General features: G+C 42.0%; 2 protein-coding genes across 5 annotated transcripts in view; one reads left to right on the forward strand and one right to left on the reverse strand.

The window, feature by feature from the left end:
* LOC146257578 (neurobeachin-like) overlaps positions 1 to 24,011 on the reverse strand; it is a 144,582-nt gene that overhangs the window by 48,969 nt on the left and 71,602 nt on the right. For all 4 annotated transcript variants that reach the window (XM_084673465.1, XM_084673467.1, XM_084673466.1 and 1 more), the window contains 4 exons: positions 22,276 to 22,442; positions 12,681 to 12,805; positions 8,035 to 8,181; positions 3,122 to 3,258 (listed from right to left, as the gene is read on the reverse strand). In XM_084673465.1, the coding sequence (XP_084529591.1) occupies positions 3,122 to 3,258; positions 8,035 to 8,181; positions 12,681 to 12,805; positions 22,276 to 22,442 (576 nt within the window). The remainder of the gene's footprint in view (positions 1 to 3,121; positions 3,259 to 8,034; positions 8,182 to 12,680; positions 12,806 to 22,275; positions 22,443 to 24,011) is intronic.
* On the forward strand, positions 227 to 2,473 carry mab21l1 (mab-21-like 1). The gene has a single exon (XM_084674475.1). The coding sequence runs from the start codon at positions 600 to 602 to the stop codon at positions 1,677 to 1,679; it is 1,080 nt and encodes a 359-aa protein (XP_084530601.1). The 5' UTR covers positions 227 to 599; the 3' UTR covers positions 1,680 to 2,473.

Genomic DNA, 24,011 nt, shown 5'->3' on the forward strand with positions numbered 1-24,011 from the left:
GACACCGAAAAAGGAAGAAAATATATTTTCTCCAGTTCATTTTCGATCATCGATATAGCATACTGCTAATTTTAGTTTTACTTGCACATTAAATCCTTGGATTACTTTGTTGTTGATAGACTAGAAGCAGTGACGAATCGGATAGCGATTGGATATCCTCCTTTCTAACCCTCCTTTATAATTTCACAGGAGTGCGTCCGGGCTCTTAAACACAGCAACACCGGCAGCTGCCTCCACGAGCGCACTCACAGCACCGCGAGTCCCAAGGATTCATGACTATAAATAGTTAATACAGAAAACAATGAGATTTATTTGACTAAGATTCTTGTGATGATAAAGTGGAGTTCTGAATGTTTTTTTTGGCAATCTAAGGACTTACTTTTTTCCGCAATTCAATGCAAAAGCTTGTGGTCTGAACTAGTGACTTTATTACGCATGTGCCCTGAGCACAAATAATTGGCTTGTTTGGTTTTGAACAGACACTTTTTTCTTTTAATAGCGTACTTTCTTCTCTAAAATTGGCTCCTGTACAAACAGCCGCGTTGGATCCGTCGGCTTATTGCGAGACTCCGGTATACAATCCGGATCTCTGCCCAAACATGATAGCCGCTCAGGCGAAGTTGGTGTATCACCTCAACAAATATTACAACGAGAAATGCCAATCTCGAAAAGGGGCAATCTCCAAGACCATCCGGGAGGTGTGCAAGGTAGTATCGGATGTCCTCAAGGAAGTGGAGGTGCAAGAGCCCCGTTTCATCAGCTCGCTGAACGAAATGGAGAACCGCTTTGAGGGACTCGAGGTCATTTCACCGACTGAATTCGAAGTGGTACTCTATTTGAATCAGATGGGTGTTTTCAACTTCGTTGATGACGGTTCTCTCCCAGGTTGTGCCGTGCTCAAGCTCAGCGATGGCCGAAAGAGAAGCATGTCACTTTGGGTCGAATTTATCACAGCGTCCGGCTACCTCTCGGCTCGCAAGATCCGTTCGAGATTTCAAACACTGGTGGCACAGGCAGTGGATAAGTGCAGCTATAGAGATGTTGTCAAAATGGTCGCTGACACAAGCGAGGTTAAGTTACGCATTAGAGACAGATACGTCGTGCAAATCACCCCTGCGTTCAAGTGCACTGGTATATGGCCACGAAGCGCGGCACACTGGCCTCTCCCTCACATCCCCTGGCCAGGACCTAACCGCGTGGCTGAAGTTAAAGCCGAGGGTTTCAACCTTTTATCCAAAGAGTGTTACTCGTTAAATGGCAAACAGAGCTCCGCAGAGAGCGACGCCTGGGTCTTGCAATTCGCCGAAGCCGAAAACCGACTCCTCCTGGGAGGATGCAGGAAGAAATGTCTGTCGGTCCTCAAAACATTGCGTGACCGTCACCTAGAACTACCAGGGCAACCCTTGAACAACTACCACATGAAAACTTTGATTTCATATGAGTGTGAGAAACATCCTAGAGAATCTGACTGGGATGAAAACAACCTTGGAGATCGTTTGAATGGAATTCTATTGCAGCTTATTTCGTGTTTGCAGTGCAGGAGATGTCCTCATTATTTTCTGCCAAATTTAGACCTGTTTCAAGGGAAGCCACATTCGGCCCTTGAGAACGCAGCGAAACAGACTTGGCGTTTGGCAAGAGAAATTCTTACCAACCCCAAAAGCCTGGAAAAACTCTGAGGTAAAATGTATGCTACTGCACCTTTTCAACCGTAATAGGCTACAGACTGAGGCCTATTATGCTAATCAGGAGCTACATGGACATATATGATCACTGCGGTTAAATATTGGTCCATGATCTTGTAAATGTGACTATCCTCCGTTTGATGAAGACGCTAATAGGCACATTTTTGCCTTTATTGACATAATTCTCTATTATCATGTGACGATTATTTAGAAGCAGACTGTAGCCTACCATTAATCAAATGTCAAGGTTAAATGTGGACAGTGTTTTATTTCTGTTTACCCGGTGCGCCACGGTTATCGAAATCGTTTATTTGCTTTACATGGTTATAAAGCCGTTGAAAAGCCTTGATAAAATAACTGTAGGCTACATTTAAACTGTAAATACATTCATAGATTGTGATTACAGTGGTCTGAAATTGTGAATGTTGTTCTGTGACACGTAAATAGGAGTTCAATTCCACCTGTTAAACTGTAAGCCTGAACTTTTGATCAGTTCTTAATTTATACTTCCATCAGTGATAGCCTGATTCATACTTTGTCAATGGAAATTTCCTACTTTTGAAAGTTTACATTTTTATGGTAGGCCTACTATTTGTTATACATTTTAAAACATTCCATAAATTTACTTGAATTCTTATTTAAAGTAAAAGTCTACGCGATCATTTTGTTTGTATTTTGCCTAGGCTTCATGAAAAAGACGGACAAAATAAATTATATATAAATACAGTCTAATTGAAACAAATGCACTTGAAATACACTGGATTATAACATAGCCTATGTAAGATGATTTTCTATACATGTCTCTGAATTAATTTAAAGAGCTAATAAAACAAGCTGATACATTTGTGTCCCATTATGATTCATTAGTGTTCATGTATTAAGGGTTTTATATGTGTAGGTCATGTTTATTTTTCAGAGTTAACAATCAATGAACATTTGAATAAGGCAAGGCCCATCTCAAATTACGCACGGGGTTGTAGCCTAGGGTATTACTCGAGTATTATATTATAGCCTGCACAAAAATATACCTTAAAAAACTTTTCGAGTAGGCTAATAATAAACATACTAAGGGTAATAATAAAATACATATAGACACATTAGTACGAATAATGTTTCATGATTCACATTCGTTCGCAATTTGTGTAAAGAGGGCTAGTCATATAAACGTCATTTATTTATCTAATTGGCTAAAATAACCTCATTGTTTTCGGTAAGATTCACGTGACTGGGGGTCGGAAGTGTTTTATTGTCAATGTGTGTAAAACTATCACTCTCTTAAATGCGGCCTTATCCTTATGATTACTGGGACTGGACACTCAAATATTGTTTTTGGTAATAGAGGCCAATGGGGGTAATCATGCAACATAGTTCACACGGTGAACTTGAAACCACTGGTAGGCCTATCTTAATAACCATCTCAATAGTTACTGTCTTACCTTTGGGTCAATTCTTTTGAAGGCAGGGTCTTCCTCATCCACCTCAAAATATATTTCGGTAGTCGTGATGGAGAGAGTCCCTCTTGCAACTACAACAGGGGCGACGAGCTGGGCTGGGGTGCTCAGTACTACAGGGCCTACAGTGCATACAAATAAAATAAAATCAATGCATGTTGTTGGACAGTTCTGATAAGATCTCAGTACAACGCTGATGGATGAATTTATTTAAGTGTGAGCAGAGCAATTTTACTTTTAGATATTGATATGATTGTAATTATCTTTGAAACTCGAATGTATGATCAGGTTAGAAATTAAGAAATCATGATGCATTACACATGTATTTACCTTTGTAGGCCTACTGTTTTTGAGACACCCCTCAACGTCAGTGTACAAAAGAGCCTACGATTTTGCCCAGTTGTAAACTTGGTATTTTCCTACTGCCATTAAGCCAACAAACATTTAATAGGACATTTACAGTCAGTAATAATAAATAATATTGAACCGCGGGAACCACTAATGTGTTCCTTTTTTGTATGGCCTTTTGACCCCTAGGTCAGCTGATCGTGCATGCGATCGTTTTTTTTCCCCTACTCCCTACTCCCTCCACATCTCCTTCTATTCTCCCCTCATCCTCCATGTTCTGTTTGAATCAGTTTCGCTGTAGCGCACCGTTAGGCTACAGTGATTTGTCTCTAGCTCAAATGAAAGTTGGTATATTTATCGATCCCCTAAACTCCAAAAAGCCACTTTAAAGTCTCATCAATCTTAATTTAGGTTCCTCAGCCAATTATGCCCGATAGTGTTGCAAGATTACAAGTGGATTTTGGTTTCAATTCCCAAAGCGCTCCTCCGTTGCGCTTGCAGGCCGTTCTCAGCATCAGCCCAGTGGGCTTTGCCTGTTATTTTCTTCTCAGCGCTGCACGGCTGAATTGCATTAGATTTTATCTGCTGACAGTGTCATTGTTTAGCATGTTTTACACGCTTTATAAACGCAATAAACAATTGAGTTTATAAAGCGTTTAGGTACTTGAGTATGCGATTAGGAGTGTATTTAAAGGCTACCCCATATTTTATATGACCCTATAAGCACACTACATTTGAATACAATTCATAAGACAAATTCCGTAGGCCTATACTATAAATTATTATCATAATTTGGCAGTTGATGATAACAAAAAAGCCTATAGCCTAATCCTACAATCTCATGTTATAATGGAATTTGATCATTTGATAATCTCCTCTTTTCGACAGACAAGCTTTTTGAAAATCAGAACAGGCCTATAACGTGAGTGTAATCTTCTGTCAGGAGTAAAGAATCAATTGCGCCGTGGCCTGTTGGTCCTTTGGGAACATTCGCACAGAGAAAGACAATGCAGCATTAATCCACTGCATCCGCAGTTCAGGAGGGAGAGGATTAGGCCGTTAATAGGGTTTTATATCATATCGGCTACTGTTTCATTACAATCTGCAATGATAGGGTAGTTAACAATATCGTTGGATGTAACATGCGCGCCCATTTTACCCTTACCGATTTGTAACATTTATTAATCTTTAAATACATTTATCTCAAGGTTACTGTACTCACAAAGACACTCGCCTCCATCGAATAAACACACATTTGTTACTTTATTTCTGTAGCCTAAATCTTAGCTTCGCCGATATAGGTGTCATTGAGTTTGTAAAGAACGCGACGTTTTCGATTTAAAGATCACAGAGGAGTTTGGACCCGAAGGATGTGTTCCTACCCCGACAAGGTAGCTTGTTAGGAGAAATGCCGTTGTCTTTGTCTATATGTATCTATTGACAGAGTCAAAGTAATATAACAATTAATTTGATTTATACTAGACTACATTTAAACCATATAAAGTAAATGTATAGATTTTGATTTTTTATTCCTAACTGTAAACGCTATATACAGCATTATATATATATATATATATATATATATATATATATATATATATATATATATATATATATAAAATATATAGATTATATATATATATAATATATAGATTATATATATATATATTTATATATATTATGCTGTGTATATATATATATATATATATATATATATATATATATATATATATATATATATATATATATATATATATATATATATTATATTACAGCATAAACTAAGATGAAACAACCAGACCTCACCATGCTGATCAGAAGTACAGATCTTAAAGGAGACACTCTAAAATACTAAACACTTAAATAGCACTGAGTAAGTCTCATCCACCCTCCATATTCTCTCCTCCACCCTTTATATTCTCTCCTCCACCTTTTATATTCTCTCCTCCACCCTTTATATTCTCTTCTCCACCCTTTCTCATTCATTCATGTTTTGCTGCTCATCCGTTCAGTAGACTAAAGGATGGAGAAAATCTGTAAAAGTGCAGACAGCGTTCCCTGTGGTTTGTGGGTGAGCGAACCGGATTCCGGGATTTGTCTCTGCCACTCCCTGGCCCTGTAGCTAGTGCCACCTCTTTGGCAAAAACAACTGACCAAATGAAACGGTGGTCAGGCGGTCTGTTGTTGACAGGAATATGCACACAGATCTCTCATTGGGGCTGCATAGAACAATTGTGGTACAAAGCAGACGGTTTGTCCTCATCTCCAAAGCTAATGGCTATTTTGAGATAGAGCACCCCTATTGGCCGAAATAGGAACCTACCAAACACAAAGCAACACTGACAAAGGTTTTCCTAATTATTAGAATTGAATCAAAACAATAAATGAATAACAATATACACAATTAAAATGCTAGAATGCAGATTATGAAGTGTAATGTATACTTTAGTAGAGATGTTCCAGGGTGTCCACAGATAGTGTTTGTGGACAACACAAAATTGGATTTAATCTAATTAGAGCATGTTGCACAAAATAGTCTATGCCTGAAGCAACCGTACATTTTTAGCTGTAGCTCTGACCTTTGGCTATTCAGGCTGGACAGATCTGCTGTGGTCCTACAGAGACAGGAAGATGTCACTGGATCCTTAGTAGCAAGTTACCAGGACAGGACCTCAGGTCTCCATGAACCCTTGGCAGCAAGGTAACAAGACAGGACCTCAGGTCTCCTCTCCCTGGGGACTTTACTGTCTCAGAGAGTCTGTCCTCATCTGCTCATCCGTTTTTCTCTGCCTTCCTCAAATTATCTAATGGTCCATGCAGCACAGTCATGAGAGCAGAATGCTATACTGTCCATGAGATCATGGTCACTTTTCACTAGCAACAGTGTACTGTCATCTTTTGTTAACAAGGGCAACACATTTCTTTGTTATTAAATACATTTTCTAAAACTGTTGCAATAAACCCCAAAACAAAACATATCGGACATCATATTCCATGACATGAGAGGGGAAGCGGCTTACCTCACTCCATTTGCTGCCTTATAACGCTTGTGATTAGAGCACAGTAAACGCTTTGGGAATTTATGATAGCTGCCAGGTTTGACTATTGTGTTCTTGTAAAAAAAGACTTGCATCTCTCAGGCATGAAACCATTCAAGGACAATTTCAAGCACCAGTTGTTTGCATGAGAGCGTTAGTGTTATGAACATGGCAAAGGAATTCTTCATCAATATTCATAACCTAGGTGAACTCTAGCTAACTTGCCCTTAAACACCATGGTAATTACATCTACAGCAACTCTGATGTGATCTGGCACACAGAACCTAGCGCTGATGCCATGAAGTTAAGAAGGGGGTTCTGACTAGACCATGTCCAACCAATGAGGCTTTTAAAGAACCTGAGATATCTGTAAAAACATTGCAGACAAAAACATAAAATCATTACACTGCTTAATGATGACAATAAATCTAAGATTTCAGATGAAACCGCTCTTGCGGTGGCTAGTATGGATTTTATCAATCCCTAATGGAACCCAGGTGTTGAGAGAGGAAGTTTAATTGCTGTGTTACTCGTGATCAGATATCTGCAGGACCTTCATGTAAATAAATTCACACTATGGAAAAGAGACATTAACAGTAGCCACACTGACTGTATGAATGCATTCCCCGCCAGGCAAAGTTCCATTAAACTCCCCTGACATTTACATATAATTATTTCAGTATTTGATTCATTCGCTGGCTACAAGACATCAAGTCATAGAATGGCCATTAAATAAGCTTGAGCGCTGAGAGAGACTGTTCAGCTGAAACAATGTCTAGACAACGTTACAAATACATGTATGTATTCAAGTTATTGATGTGAATTAAGTTCTATTGTTCATTGTGTTAACAAATCATACTGTTAACTTTCAATGTGAATTGAGAAAAAGTTATTCCTTGAGTAAAATCAATGTAACTGAAATAAGGTAAACTCAGTTAGGTCAGTTCACATTAGAGACATTGCTTTGTTAGTTTAATAAATTATTTCAGAGGCCATTTGAAGATGAGTTGGGATATTTTGAGATAAACCTTCTGGAGCTAGTTTAACTTGAGCTGAGAAAACTTGCCTCTGGACATAAACACTCGAGGAAGGAAAGGAGCTGAGGAGATCCAAAACAAAAACAGACAATACACACACAAACACACAAATCGTAAAAAAAATAATATATATATATATATATATATATATATATATATATAAATAACTGGAACATGTTTCATTTTGGGTGTCCATAAGTGAAGAAGGGCAAATGTAACAGTGAAAACTAAATTACATTAAAGCATTTCTTGGGCTGACTTCAAAAGAAGGATCCTTTGGGGATAACTAGCCATGCCAATATAGACATCTCTAGTAGATTATTAATCCTTTGAAATGAAACAGTGCTGAGGGCTTAAAAAAAGATATGGCGGGCAGCAGACCTGGGTTCAGAGGTCAGACCAGTGTGTTGGAAGCATGAGACACATCACTGTCTAGAAGAAGAGGTGGGTGGAGGCGTTGGTGCGTTGAACTCACCAGCCAGGCTGTCCATTTCCTTCTCCTGTAGCAAACTGATAGTGTCCTCGTCTCCTTCAAGCATCAGGTCTGTTTCCGGGTTCTGGTTGGCTACCGCCTGAGTTCGGAAAACCTTCTTTGATTGGATCCCATCGTCGTCCTCCGTGCCTGCCAAGGTATGTGGAGAGGGGAACAGTCAGGCCTCTTAATGCCATGCTCGCAAATTCCTTTTAGTAGTGTCAGATAAGAGAAGTAATGCTTTCATATCTCACACTAAAGCACACAAAGGAAAATCTGGTTTTGATAGTTTCTCAAAATGCGTACCATAGCATCTGGCAACAAATGAGAGGAGAATTCACAAACAGATAACCTCTAAAGAAACATGTAGGGATGAATGCTTTGAGTTTGTAGAGGTACAGTGGCAACCTCCATTGATATTATATAGAGCATTACAATATGTCAATTAATCCTTTTGACATCTAAACATTTTACTCTTTGGGATCAGACAAGATTGACACAAAAATACAACTGGTTGCCAAAACGGCAATGGCATTTCTACAATTCATTTTTGTTCAGGGATACAGTATAGGTTGTGTGGCTCTCAGAGCCTTGACCAGACAGCATCATCCATAGGCTGCATCCACCATCAAAGCCTATCCTATGGCAATAGAAGATCAGCACAATCCCTTAACAATTTAGCTCACACATCCTTCCATCATGCATGTAGTGAGATTAACCCAACTCAGTCATTTATGTGCATTTGCCTTCTTTAAGGCCATATCTGTGAGAGCCAGGAACAGAAAGTCTGTGTTTTAGAAAAGCAGAACACATATCAAGGAATGGGAAGTGGCTGACACTCAACTGACATATTTCCTTTCAGTGCAGCTCTTAATATGCCTCTGCCTCCCCTGAGGAGCGTGTACCTTCTCTTGAAGAGGTTACTTTTGACTGTTGTCAACGCTGCCACGGTGAAAAACTCTGCTTCCTACTCTGTCTCATGCTGTATGTGAAGTGCTTTCATCAGATGAAAGGGAAGAAGTCATACTGTTACGTAAATTCATTCTGGGTAGGGGAAAAGCCATTCAGAGGTCACAGATCAAAGTCAAATAAGTGAAACTGAAAACGGTAATTCTGTGCAGCATCATTATGCTCTCGATAAATGAGGAAAAGTCGAGCAGGAGCTCACATTGTCACAGGCCAGATGGAGCAGAGGACCACAGTGAAAACCAGACCAAATAAACCGTGCTGATTTCTGCAGGCAAATGACCAACATCAATAGAAGAGAGGGAACGGGGTGGGGTGGTTCACTTCCACTTTGTTGGCAACCTACTTGAATGATCACTGTGCCATAAAAATGGTTCGGGCAGGAGTCTCAGTAATATGTAATATGTAATAAACACTTTATTGAATACAAACACATTCGCCTTGGCATGGGAGTGTCTGCCTGTGATATGATGGTGGAGCTGACTAACAAAGCATAGGTTTCGGAGTCTCCTGCATGAACTAGGTCCACCCAACCATGGATGAACAGTATAACTGAAAGCAGCATTCGAGGAGAAAGCATGCTGACTTGAACAGCCATCTACTAAACTCAAAGATGCTTGTCGACATTAAGTCCACCCCCAAGCCTAGTATTGCCCAAATAAAGCTTACAGTCCCATTCAAGAGCCCCTAAACTGGAAATATTTCAGTTTTCAGTAGTTTTATTGTTCAACATGGAATTGATAAGAAATGCTGAAAAGGAATTAAAGGCTCAAACTACTATAGTGTTTGCCAAGGGTTCATGTTTTATATATTGCAAGAACTATTTTGTAGCCTGGGGCTTTCATTTTTATGGCCTCTGTTGAGTCAAAGAGCATGTGCTTTTTAAGACTCCACCTCCACTCCACAAGACATTGTATGACATGACGTTTCACTTAAATACAGACTATTTTTAGAGTATTTCCCTATAGTGGTGCAGGCTTGATGATGTATTGTTCAGAACATTTTTGTATCTGCTCGCTATGAATAAGATATACAATAATGTTGTAATGAAGTTTCTTCGGAAGCACATATGATAATAACAATCCTAGATTTTAAGATGAGACCCTTTACAGTCCAGTTAGGCTTCTAAATTATTTTAGGCCACCCTGGGTAATTGTTCCGAAATAATTTCCACTGTCTAATAACAGATACCACAGATGGTAATGGGTATAGGATCTGACAATAGGTAGTGGCAGAGTCTGATATTGGGCAGAGGTAGGTTCTGATTAAGGCCAGGGGCAGGATAAGATACAGAGAAGGAGCCACACAAGGTAGGGGCAGGGTTCGACTGCTGTGAGTTATGAAGATATCTGTCCAAGAAATCCCATAATGTAGCAGGTCAGAGAGGGGCTGCTCACCTGCGATGAGATGGCAAGGACATCTGGAGGTAAAACACCCTGTTAAACACTTGGATCAATATTAACCTGACTTCCATTTCATGCTTGCCCAATTCCAATCAGCTAACAATATACTCTGGTAGTGGGTCTTGCCTTCTTGTAACAGGATAGGTTATTATGGAGGGCAGAAAGAAAAGGTGCTCGCTTTGCTGTCAATGCTGCTAATAGACAGAGAAGAAGAATTTAATCTTCCTTCACACCGAAACACGCACATTCTAGTACAAACACACAAGGAAAATTTCACACAAACACAAAGTGAAACAAAAAAAAAGAGAAAAAAATCTCTCAATCAAACAATCATTTTAATAGAAGGTGGTAATGAGCCTACTCACAAGAAAAGTTTTCTCACAAAGCAGTCTTTACATAGCATAGTCATCTTCACTGGCAAGGCAAGTTGGCAAATTAAGACAGGAAACACGCAACATTATTCTCTAGCGACTGAAATATACAGCACACAGAAAGTATAATCTGTGTATCTAAATCTTCCTGAAGTCTGCTCTGATTACTATACCGGGTGCTTCAATCTACATTGTTGTTTCCTGCTTTAATGATCCAGAAGGAACTGTGGACGACCCTCTGCTCCTCCTTATAGGTACATCCCATCTTTAAGACTGACTAAGGACTCCCGGGAGCCAAATCTACAGTCCTTCTTGTTATTCTGCTCAAATCACTACACCGCTGACAGCCCATTTAGTATAATAAGTTTTACTGGTCCCTGTCAAATCTAAGGAAACAAAGTTTGGAAAGGGAGAGTAATAAATATGCTGCTTTGACCTCCAACATTCAGGTTACCTGCCAGTGACAGGTTTTATCTTTAATACCAGAACTCAACAAAATAAGAAGTGAAGAGATGTAAGAACATTATCTGTCAAGGTATATTTAAGACCACCACAAACTGTCACAGCCACTGAAAGCAAGTGAAGCGCTAGAAGGCTTCACAAGAAACAATTTCCTCACAGTGCCTCAAACAATAATCTCCTCCCACATGAGAGCAGAAAGAGCCTGGAGGTGCCCACCACCTCTGTGAGAGCTGTAGAACAGCATATGACCACAATCCCTTTCACATGACAAGCTGATACATTATTCCAATTATTAGAACCACCAAGTGGCACAGGCACTTCAACAAGTCCTCACTCAACAGCTTGGGGACAATGACAGTCCAGGGACACAGACGAAAACAAAATAGCCATCAACGAGACAGAAAATAATAAAAGTATTCTTACATTTTTTTTTGTGTCTGCAGCAGCCAAATAAATGATCTAGAAGTTACCGTACGAGTGAAAGAAAGCTTGTGGGTAAAAAACAAACAAAAAAAACAAACAGACGAGAACGTAAAGCAGATGGTGTAATTATTTTGTGTGTGCCATGTACATGGGCCACCTGCAGCTGACAGAGCAGCTGGCCTGTGTGTGTTATCTCCAGGGCTGGGTGACCATTCCCTGGCTAAGACTTGGCTTCAGGCCATCAGGCAGATGACACTCTGAACCCGACCAATGATGAGCTGCACATCCCCAGACCCTCTGACACGATAACATACTAACCCTAACCCTGGGCCAGAAGGCCACAGCCCAGAATGGAGGACTCAAATCACGGTTTACAACACAACACGTTGAGTAGATTTAGAATGTATGCTAGTACATTAAGGATAGGATGAATAAATCATTTGTTAACAGAATATGAGGTGAAATGAGAAGGATTGTTTTTGGCTTTACAGAGTTTCAAAATCAATATCTTTCTTCCTTTAATAAATTGGCTGTGCTATTCAATTACAGGCAGAAGCAAAGGGCTCAGAGTGTTTAAAAGTATTGACCTACTTCCCTTTAAAAGGCAGCATTGCGTGACACAGGGTGGTAGGAAACATTACATCATCCACTGGGTCAATGAGAAAAAGTTCCACAGTCAAAAAGTCAATTGAGTGATGCAATTTGTTCTCAACTATGTGTGGTGGTGGGAATAATAAGTACTATAAAGCGGACGTGTCATGTTCAACTGACAAGCCCCATAAATATTATACCTATTAAAATGACAACGAACAAAGAACTGTCAGTTTAGCAACACTGTACCCACAAAAGGTCTGAATGGACCTGCATAGGCTTTCTACTCCCTGTATTAACACTCTACCATGAAGCTCTGGGATTAGCACATGATACACTTAATATACCTTAACATTAATCAAGTAGTTCTTTGTAAGGCAGGTGTGACTATATTGGGATATGATGCTAACTCCAGTATTAAAGGCACACTAACCGTAGTCCTCTGCAGACTTGCACGGGATGTCCAAATGGGTGGAGCCAAAGGCATTCCTAACAAATCTCCGCCTCCTGCGCAGGTCATCTTCCCAGTAGTCCAGACGCCAGAAGTCATGCAACTGGCTGTAGAGAGAAAGAGGGAGGAAGAAAGAAAGGGAAGGAAGGAGAGAGAGACAAAGACACAGACAGAGAGACACACAGAGAGAGAGAGAGAACAGATAGGTTAGACAGCAGTAGGCTAACCTGACTACCGATGCTATCTAGCAGTAAGACCAGTGATGTTGTCTAGCAGTGAGGCCAGTGATGCTGTCTAGCAGTGAGACCAGTGATGCTGTCTAGCAGTGGGACCAGTGATGCTGTCTAGCAGTGGGACCAGTGATGCTCTAGTATCTAGCAGTAGGCCCATCACATCTTCCACAGGCAGACAGAGCAGGAGTAGCCACTACACACATAAATCACTGGTACTCCCATTAACCAATACCGCATCAAATTACAAATGTAAATGGCACAGCTTGCCTCCTTTTTACAATGTTTTTTAACAAGTCTTGTAAATCAAAGGTAAGACCCTCAACACCGACAGCGTGGGGTTTAATGATCGAGGGTCTTAGGACAGTTAAAGCCTGGGACTATAAAACAACCCACCCTGCCATCAAATGTGGAGCCGTGATTAAAATAATGTGCTGAAATATTCATTGAAATGATTCCCAGTGCCCTGGAGCAAGGCAACAGAAAATTGCATTTTTATTCATTATTAATAACAGTGAATTAGGGTCATAAAAAGAGTAGAGAAAGAAGAAAACAGTTCCAGCATGTGGTAACCATCTTTGTAAATGATTATTCCAACATTCATGGGGACCTGGGATAATTTTATTGCTTGCTGCTAATGCAAACCATTACACTGCATGTCTAGCATCAGGTTACTAAGTGCTGCTCTTTGCAAATGTGCTTTGTGCTGGAGAGATTTCAAAGACTTTGTTTCCTTGACACTAAACTGCACAGAAAATCCCAAATGTACTCAAAATATTTCTGTACATTTAGTCATTGTAAAACACATGATAGTATGACAATAATCCTTAAGTAATTTACAAACTTATGTAGCCTTTTGTAGTAAATATAAGGATTGACAAACTAAACACAAACACAAAGGAATTTGACAATTCTACAGGCAATTGGGATGCTTACAATAACTACAAGTTCTATAATTCGACAGCAATTACAAATGATCACATATTTCCTCTCCTGATGCAGGTATTTTGACTCCAGCAACAACAACCGCCCAGACAGCCACCCACAGCTCTCCACAATGATTTGCTACAGAGGTGCAACCAGCCTCGTCCAGAACAGACTTTGTTGGATGCGATAAGGGCTTGGATGGCAGCCATGCTCTCTGCCGTAATACTGAAGCAGTCTAAACAGATTAAAGTGTTACAAGGGGATCACATCACAAAAACGGCCTCAGTGTTACATGAATATTTACACATTTCTGAATTCAGGAAGCTCAAGAGACTTAGCAGAGCTCTGACACCAAGAGAGCTCAGTCTCAGTTAAGCATCAATCAAGAATAGGTCTTGTGTGTGTGTGTGTGTGTGTGTGTGTATGCTAAAAGTATCATGAGCTACTGCATGCAAAGCAGCACAGAACGCCTTGAGCTTGTCCCCTGTCAATCTCCCACATAGCTTAGCTGAGAGAGAGAAAGACGTCAGGGGGTGGAAAGGAGAAACCCAAGTAAATTATTTTGTAAACGCAAGATTACACCGTGCAAAAAATGTAAATCTAGTGTAGGCAACAGGAAGATTACCATTACAGATGATAACCTCTAATTCTCACTACAAATAGACAGCAGACAGTAGTGGGGGAGGAATGTAATGTAGCTCTTTGAAAATTGACTCGCAACGGTATTTAATACATGTGATTTATTTGATTTAAGTATAATCACTTGTGTACCATCTCAAAAGCAGTAGGGAAAATATTTAAATTTTTCACTAATGTGAATCAAATGCTCAACAAACCAAAGCAACATTACAAGGATGCAACCAAGCAATCATAGATGTCAACATTTACATTTCTCTTCCTCTACAGTTTCCTTCCTTGCATGTGTTTTCACTTTGTACTGAGGTTTCCGGATGGAGAGAGGACTTGTGATACTCTAAACCGTGTGGTCAGCATCAGACCGGATCTGGACGGGGCCAAAAAGGGCTGTGATGAAGGAACCTCTTCACTGAGGGTGGTCTAGGTCTGGAAGGCTCTGGGGAACCAGGCTTCCAAAGGCACTCCACAGCTGGGGGCAACACAGACTTCTCACACTCATTCACCACACCCAGAAAGTGACGTCCAACTCTGCCCACAGTAACACTACTATGAAGGAAGTCAAGGAGAGAGTGACCAGGAGAAACCACAGCCATGTGATCACCTGGAACTCCTCAGAACACTCCAACATTCTGACCAAAGTGTTCTCTCATGAGCAGGGAAGTGTGAGGTGTAGAAAACAAAGCCAGATGCTGAATACTGTGAGGGAGAAGGGGGTGTTACAAAATGTCTTCTAGTACATCTTCAAGTAAGAAGCATATAAACCCCTCATTTCAGACATGAACAAAAGCAAAGCTTAAAGGAAAAAACATAATAACCTACTATAGGAAAGTGCTAAAAAAGAGAGAAAAACATAATTTACATGTAAAATTGCTAGGTTGTTCACAAACTCAAAATCACATTAGTATAGCAAACATGGTACCTTAATGGGGCATTTATGCAAAAACAAAGACAAATGGTAGGATGATAGGCAAGCCAAAAACAGCAATGCATATACGTGGTAGAGCATTCGGTAAATCTGGATTCAAGTTCTCCAGCACTTCAACATGTATAATGCATCATTGCATACACCACAGAGCCAGTCCCTGACACTCTCTTCATCACGCCACTGTCCTTCCTTAAGGAGAGCCGGATTCTCCACACCAATTGTGTGTCGCTTCATGACAACCATAAAAAATGGCTGAGGGCCTCCTAGAAACTGGCAAAATGTATTAGCCCTCTCACCCATCAATCACCCAAATGGATTTCAAACTGCATTTTAAAAGCTTATTTTCCAGCGCTGATAACCAAAAGGAAAGATGGCCTCATTATTTACTGACACTTCCAGATTTCTTAAGTGCAGCGGGCTATGTGTAGAAAAACTGTAGACTTTCCCATTTTAGAAATGTGTATTTAAATTGCATATCTCCTGTGTTAGTGTGTGTGTGTCCTTTGATGGCTTGGGGCTGTGGCTATGTTAGATTTAACAACCCCAGTCCTGAGGGAATGTCCTGTGTTTGTAAAAGGTAGTAAAAATATGACAGCGGTGATTCTGAATAAAATGGTGAAAAGGGAAAGTAAAAGGATTGACATAAATGTTACGGCAAAAATACAGTTTCTATCAGGGAATGTGAAGCCTATAGGAATTGTGCAGTAAATAGGTACAGTGCAGAGTTACAAGGTGAAGGCAAAACGAAAAAAAAACCCTGATCTAACCCATTGCCTTAGGCCTTCCTCATGGCCCATGTTTCCATGGGTTACCAAGGACACTTCTATTTCACCAGAATTTCAGAGATATAATATGAGAGGAAGGGAGGGGTGTGCGTGAGGGGGGATGACTCTGGGGTGATGACAAGACTGGCCTGCACTGCTGTTGCTGCTGCCGCTGGATCAGAGGTGCTTGTTTAAGAACCAAACTGTCTGTCAAACCTCCTGCAACAATAACTACCCAACACTCCCAACAGCTGCAAGGATGGAGGGAAAAAAACGTTTCTCTATCCAGCTTGTCAGGTTATTGTCAAGTATTCCGGAGATCTGAAACCTGGCAGTTGTGTGCAATTTCCCTCATAGGTCATGTACACAAAAGAAACAAACCAAACCATTAACAATGATCAAGTCATCAAAGGCCTGAGTTGAGCCCTCTGTACTCCCATGCTTCTTCAAACACCATTGTAAACTGAAACATATTTTGTGAGGTCATTGTAGAAGACAGTTCGACCAGCACTATGTAGTACTGAAGGAAGCAGAATGGTTGGTGTTAGTCGACAAGCATTCAAGCTCTTGCACACTTGAATCTTAGACAACTGCAACACTGTCCAACTAAGCACAGTGACTGGAGTTAGGCATATGAAGACTATTTTGAGTGGAAACATTAAATAGTTGCCACTTGATGCTCACTACTCACTGCGGGGCAGAGAAGGGTCATTTGTTCTCAGATTGAGTTCCGTTGAGGGGTCTGGTGTGTGTTCTTTGTCACAGTTAGACGGGCCACGAGCAGGGCACCCCTACATCACAGTGTGTGTGGCAGTGATGAAAACCAGCCCCTGGCCCTTTAAATAGACTAGTCACTGATTACCAGCATTCATTATAATTATCCACCATTTGTCTGGAATGGGAGCATTTAAAAGGAATATAATGGTCTCTGCTCTTTCCTTCCTCTTGATAATCCTCACAGCCGCCTTCTGAGTATAGATAGCATATTGCAGAACAGTAAACGGAAATGCTTATAGGTCACAAACTGTCAGAAGAAAAATGCCTTTATGTTTAAGACTTATAATGGTGGTCAGTTGGGGTGAAGTTAATCTTAGAATCGTATTTTGTTCCACATGGGTAGAAATCCCTAGTTGGCATCATGCCTGTGCATGCTATGGTCGCATAAGGGAAGGCTTCCAGCTTACCAACAATGAGTTACACATAGTCAGTTCAAATATGGATGTGTCTTTAAATATTCTACCACAAAATCTCCTCAGGAAGAGGACTTTAGCTGGAGGATGATGAGAAAAGACCAGAGGCTACAACTACTCTGCAGGTTGTTTGGGGTAATAGCCCAAAATGGGCTCTGATGAGGGATAGATTGTTGAGATGTTCGGGTGAACTCTTCCTTGCTTGCCACCTCTGCGGCCCTCCCATCTTTCATCAGAAATGGCACACGTCTAGAGATACCTCCTTTCCCTAAAACTGAGGACTGTGCATGAATGTGTGTGTCTTTCCAGACATAATGAGTGTGGGCTTCAAGACCAGGAGTCCCCCCCAGGAAGAAGGCTGGAGCAGATCAAACACAAACAGGACGGGAGGAAAAGACACAGGAATAAAATCACTTTTACACTTCAAACTAACATCTTTGTACACAACTAATGTTTCCTTTTCCAAGGCTACAATAAACATACCACAATGTAAAATGTAAGCTGGCAGAGAAGCTAGGTGGAGGAGGCAAAGGCCGTCTAAAGACAATAGCAAGAAACCTGGAGGTCGCGAGCACTATCTGCTGCATTTCTCCTCCTAATGCCCTCTGTCCAGTCTGATTATTCCTTAGATGCTCCTGTGTATATGGGAACAGCATCCAGGGACCTTGATCCAGCTATTTCTCTGTCTGAGGGACCACTAGATCAGGAGGATTTGAACTCCTCTCCTCTGTCCACCGCTCCTGGATCTTGGCTCTGAAGGGCAGCTCGTACGATAGATAACCCCTACCCAGGTTGGAGCCTCCACCCTTCGTGGACTCTGGACCTGGAGGGCAGCTCATAGAATAGATAACCCTCTCAGGCGAGACTGGAGACTGCTTAGTGAGCGATCCTGACTGAAGGGTTCATTCCATCACAAAGTTATTATCCACGGGCAAATTGTTACCATTCATCACACGTGAGAGATGAAGCTCACTGTTAGCCAAGGGAAACGCCTGTTCCACTGTCACACCTCAGATCAATATATGCCACCCCTCTCTCTCCTTCTCTCCCTCCGCAACAAAAAAGTAATTATACAGGAGAAATGTTGACAATCGATGCTCAGTCAGGTTGGGTTAAAGTCTTCAGTGGGTGCCTGGAGATGCAGGTCCTCCGTCAGCTGTCAGTGATGCTGCTGATGTTAACACCGACATCTGGAGACCCAGGCAAAGAGGCCGGCCTCTGCCTGCTCTACATCTCTGTACGGCTGCACTGTTCAATCAATTAGCACCTGGCCAGGAGTTGGGACAGGGGCTGGCTGAGGACACCAGGGGTGATGGTAAAACCTGTGCTCTGCTCTGAAGCTGGCCAACACTGTCACTGCTTTGGGACCCGCCGGTGACTTCATTGTAATGAGTGGGATTCCAGATATTGTCACTTCAAGTTCTTTCATTCCACACATGATTTATTAGGAAATTACCAGATTTTTTTGGGGGGGTATTGGCGCAATACAACTTGGAAAGACAGTGTGCATTATTCTAGGATGAATTCATCACTCTTTACTTGACGCGTCCTTTCACCGGACGAGGCTGAACTTTATAATCCACCGGCAAGGGTTGGAGGTCAACAGCAAAAGGGACCAGAGGGCAGAGAAAATCACTTTCTCAGTGGGGAAAAAAACTGACATCCAATTTTCAACTTGATTTATCAGTGTTAAGCTAAAATTGATAGTGTGTCATTACCGAGCAGAGAGCTGTCTCAGAGAGCTGTATCAAAGCCTCTTCGTTTTGATTTAGTGCGGTGGATCAATACAACCCTATACTGTTTCAATTTGAACAATATTGATTTTCTGATGCTGACTCAATACAGGGGGACATTCATCTTCAGGGAAGCATAAAGTAGGACCGAACCGCCCTCCCTCCACTAGGTCTGCCCACGCCTCGTTCAGGTCACATGACGCAGGACAGAGATTGCTTTCCAGCCGTGTGCAGAATGTGTGTCTAGTCTAATGTTGCTGAAACACAATCTCTCTCGCTGTTGGCAACAGAGAGCAGGACAGCACACTGTGGAAGGGTTAGTGGTACTAATAGCCTGCAGATGTGTTGGTCCTCTGTATCTGAAATACTTATAGTAAAACTAAATTATAAAAATGGGTAGAACTGCAATTTGTACTGCATGTGAATGTCTGTTGATTGATAACCTATGATTTATCAGTTGCATGCTTCATCGAGAAAGACATTGATATTACACCATCCCAGTTTCCTCCTAGACTATATCATGGTACAGATTAATAAAACAAACTGAGTGATTCTGAGTTAACATAAACACAAAAGCCATGATATTTAATTAGTAAAATATTAGAAGGTAAATTAGCTAGTGGCTGTGTCATTTAAGCTCCTTCTCTAACATGTGACATGGACCCACTAGATCTCATGATCCCACCTCAAGCCAAGCCTCTTGTCCATGCAAGAAGGCATACAACAATTACACACACACTCCCTCTTCTTTTCTCTCTCTACCCATGTCTCTGCCCCTCTCTCTTTCCCTCTCTCTCCACACAGTGACAAATAATAGACAGCCACTTCAAAATGCTTGAGGGCCTCATATTTACACGAGCAGCAGAAATGGGAAAGTTAATGTTGCATCGAATAAGACTAAGCTGCTCAGCTGCAACACTGCCTTGGGCTTTTGAGCATATTGCATCATTTCTCTTCTACAGCAGGTTACCATTAAATTTGAATTTGTTGGAATTTTGTGGTATCGTTTACAATGCACCCTCACTCAATAACCCTTTGTTGCCATGCAGAGGCTGTGCAACTAAGAGGCCTTCTATAAATATTTAAATAAGTAAATGTGATAACCCGGGAGTGGATTGTACATTCTGTCAAGAGTGCAGCATGGTTTGGTTATGCATTTCCTCACCTTAGCAGCATAACAAAATGGTGTCAAATACATGGCCAAACATAGTTTATGTGTTTTATTACTTAGGTAATAGTATTCACTGGCAATACTAGGCTCTTTTAGAAATACTGTTATGGTTTAATACATGTTGAACTGTACAATCTGGTGTGGTGGATGAATTATTGATACCTGTCACCTTTATCAACATGGCATGTTATTGAATACTATTGAAATAATATAATATTGAATATATTGAATTATGCGTGTCTAAATCACTAAACCTACCACAAAACATTTACATAGTTGTACAGTTATCCTGGACCTTCTCAGTTTGGAGCAGACAGCTCAGTAAGGATGGTATGATGGTAGTGCTGTCCACAAACACCCTTCAAAACAATAACCTCTCTCTGTATCAGCATTCAAAAAATCTGCATCTTCTGAATAAAGATTATTGTTTTCTGATATATATATATATATATATATAAATATATATATATATATATATATATATATATATATATATATATATATATATATATTTATATATACTAGATGTATGTTGTATGTATATTTTGCACTGACTTTTTTTCTTCAGCCAAACCCTAAATCAATTCTAATTCGCAGTGTGAGCCCCTACATTTTCCTAGTATGAGAGCTATGATATGCGTAGGATTGTTGTTTTAACAGAGCCAAGGGGTCCCCAACCAACAGCAGGTGTTCTGCTGTGTGACTGAACAGGCCACTGAGTACCTGGACATCGAACCACAAACACCTCAACCCCCTCTCCCTCCATACCCCAGCCCTCTCTCCTCAGCCTCCCCCCATCCCTCTCTCCTCAGCCTCCCCCAGCCTCCTCTCCTCAGCCTCCCCCCAGCCCTCTCTCCTCAGCCTCCCCCAGCCTCCTCTCCTCAGCCTCCCCCCAGCCCTCTCTCCTCAGCCTCCCCCAGCCTCCTCTCCTCAGCCTCCCCCCAGCCCTCTCTCCTCAGCCTCCCCCCAGCCCTCTCTCCTCAGCCTCCCCCAGCCTCCTCTCCTCAGCCTCCCCCCAGCCCTCTCTCCTCAGCCTCCCCCCAGCCCTCTCTCCTCAGCCTCCCCCAGCCCTCTCTCCTCAGCCTCCCCCCATCCCTCTCTCCTCAGCCTCCCCCAGCCTCCTCTCCTCAGCCTCCCCCCAGCCCTCTCTCCTCAGCCTCCCCCCAGCCCTCTCTCCTCAGCCTCCCCCAGCCCTCTCTCCTCAGCCTCCCCCAGCCCTCTCTCCTCAGCCTCCCCCAGCCCTCTCTCCTCAGCCTCCCCCAGCCCTCTCTCCTCAGCCTCCCCCAGCCTCCTCTCCTCAGCCTCCCCCAGCCCTCTCTCCTCAGCCTCCCCCCAGCCTCCTCTCCTCAGCCTCCCCCCAGCCCTCTCTCCTCAGCCTCCCCCCAGCCTCCTCTCCTCAGCCTCCTCTCCTCAGCCTCTCTCCTCAGCCTCTCTCCTCAGCCTCCTCTCCACAGCCTCCCCCCAGCCTCCTCACCACTACACCCCTGCCTCTTCTCCTCAGCCTCCCCCTAGCCTCCACACGTCTACCACCTAGCCTCCACACTTCTCCACCCCAGCCTCACCACCTCTACACTCTAGTCTACTCTCCCCAACCTCACTACCTCTAAACCCCAGCCTCCTCTGCCCAACCTCCTCACCTCTACACCCCTAGCCTGTCTGACCAGCCAATCAGTTGTCCCAGGGGATTTAGCCAGTCTCCACTGTAATTGAGTTTGCTGACCTGCTGCCTGACCTTATTGGATCCTGGGGAAATCACATTAAACGGTGGACCCATCTCTGACGTGTGGTGCACCGGTACTGTAGCCTCTCGGTTTGGCCAGTCAGTCTGGCCCTGGTGTGTTCCAAGCCTGTTCGTGGTCGGGCCTTGCCCCGACTTCACCTTACCCCTGGTCCGGGGATTCTACAGGCCAGCACCAGACCACACCTATGGCCCAGGTCTACAGGCCAGCCCCAGACCTCACTTCTGGGCCAGGGCTTCTATAGTCCTGTACCGGAACTCACCTTTGGGATAAGGTCCCCCAAGCTCCATGTCGGTTGGTCAAGATGTTGAGGATCTTCTGTTTCAGCTGGTTGGCGGTCACATGATCTCTGTGCTTGGCAGCACTGATGAGGTGATCACACAGCTTCTCCTCCTCCTTCCTGTCCGCAGCATACTGGTCACAGTTGGACTGGAGGAAGGAGAGAACATAGTTCACTCAACAAATCTTTTCCACAAAATAAAACTCGGAACTGGGATTGAGATTATTAGACTTCACAAGTTACAATAAAATATATAGCTAAATCATTGTATGAGTAAACACTTTAAAAGGACAATGATCTTTATCTGACATAAAATAAATCACTGGGAGCCACATTATGGCTTTGTTCAACACGCTCAAGTGCATAAAGATATTTACAAAAAGCCATGGGACAGATTTCTGCTACCCTGGAGGGGAGCAGTAAATCATGGAGAACACATGACGGTAGTCTGCTGTCTGGTTGTAGAGAGACTGTTTCCTGCTATAGCCCTGCTAAGATTCCGTACTGGAGAATACAAAAAAAAAAAAAAACACTTAGATCCACTGAGAATGCGGTCTGGGTTGTCAAGGTTAATGGAGTCAATCTATTGCAGCTATTCTATCAAGGGACAGGCTATAGAAACAGGGAATCAGAACACAGACAACCTCATTAATAGTCTTTAATTCTCCATTCACAGAAGGGCAAGTTGCCTGCTATTGGCAATTAATAAGTATGGAATTGTTCCAAATACAAATGTAACAACAGTGTTGAGAACCAAAAACTAGTGTGCATATATTCAAAGCAATTGCAATTTATTTAATTGTAAACATACAAATATTTTGTAATAAAAAGCTATGTTAAAATAATACTGTAATGGAGACAGGAAGAGAGAAAGATGCTTGGAGAGCTGACTTAAGGTAATTTAGAAGAGCATCTGACTACTGTCTTCCCAGTCCACCATAGGGTTGTCTTACTGTGCTGTCCCGGAGGGATCTCTGGGTAATATTCAAAATCTAATTTGCTAACAGAAGCTGGAAGTAAATTGAATTTCCTGCCTTGTATTTGAATTCTGTCAGATATTATACCTCAACATATTCTTCAAATGGCGGATAACTCAATCTCCGCTTGTCATCTTACGTTACCTTGTGATGCCTTGACAAATATCAAACGTTATTTATCACTTCAAAGGATATGAGGCTTCATCCTGACACCAACTTAATTGTAAAAATGTCTTATCTGCCTCCTGAATCTTCAATCACAGGGAGTGGGTAATAAAGCAGTGTTGGTGCGGGATGAAAAGTGTAGTCTGTCTGGAGCTGGCAGACAGAATGGATAGGGCCAGGTACACCTCCCCCTTCTCACAGTGACATTGCATATCTAGACGTCTCTTCCAGTTTATCTAGCAGGTCAAGGATCCTGAAGCGAGCATCAAGCTGCTGCTCGAGAATGGCTGCTCCTCCACGATAAGAACCTCATCACTTATCACACGTATAAGCTTATAACAGAGGTGGTGAAAGAGCATGTGGGTGTCTGGGTGTGTGTTAGCGTGCCTGCCTACACTTGCCTTATGCTACATTGAGTCATTTCATGACTTATAAATAGCATTTGATGTAAATATCAATATGCCCTGCTTGTTAAGAAAGAGAAGAGAAAGTAGCTCAACCTACTGCCAGAAAGTGGCATAGCATTCTGCTTGCAACCCTAGTTACAAATCAAGAGCTATACTTCTCAATTTTTGT

This window comes from Hypomesus nipponensis, chromosome 15 (genome assembly GCF_054491055.1).
Source record: "Hypomesus nipponensis isolate SF chromosome 15, ASM5449105v1, whole genome shotgun sequence".
In the NCBI taxonomy this organism is placed as follows: domain Eukaryota; kingdom Metazoa; phylum Chordata; class Actinopteri; order Osmeriformes; family Osmeridae; genus Hypomesus; species Hypomesus nipponensis.

Excerpts from the sequence above, each read along its gene's own strand:
- mab21l1 (XM_084674475.1), top strand. The coding sequence starts at position 600 with ATGATAGCCGCTCAGGCGAAGTTGGTGTATCACCTCAACAAATATTAC.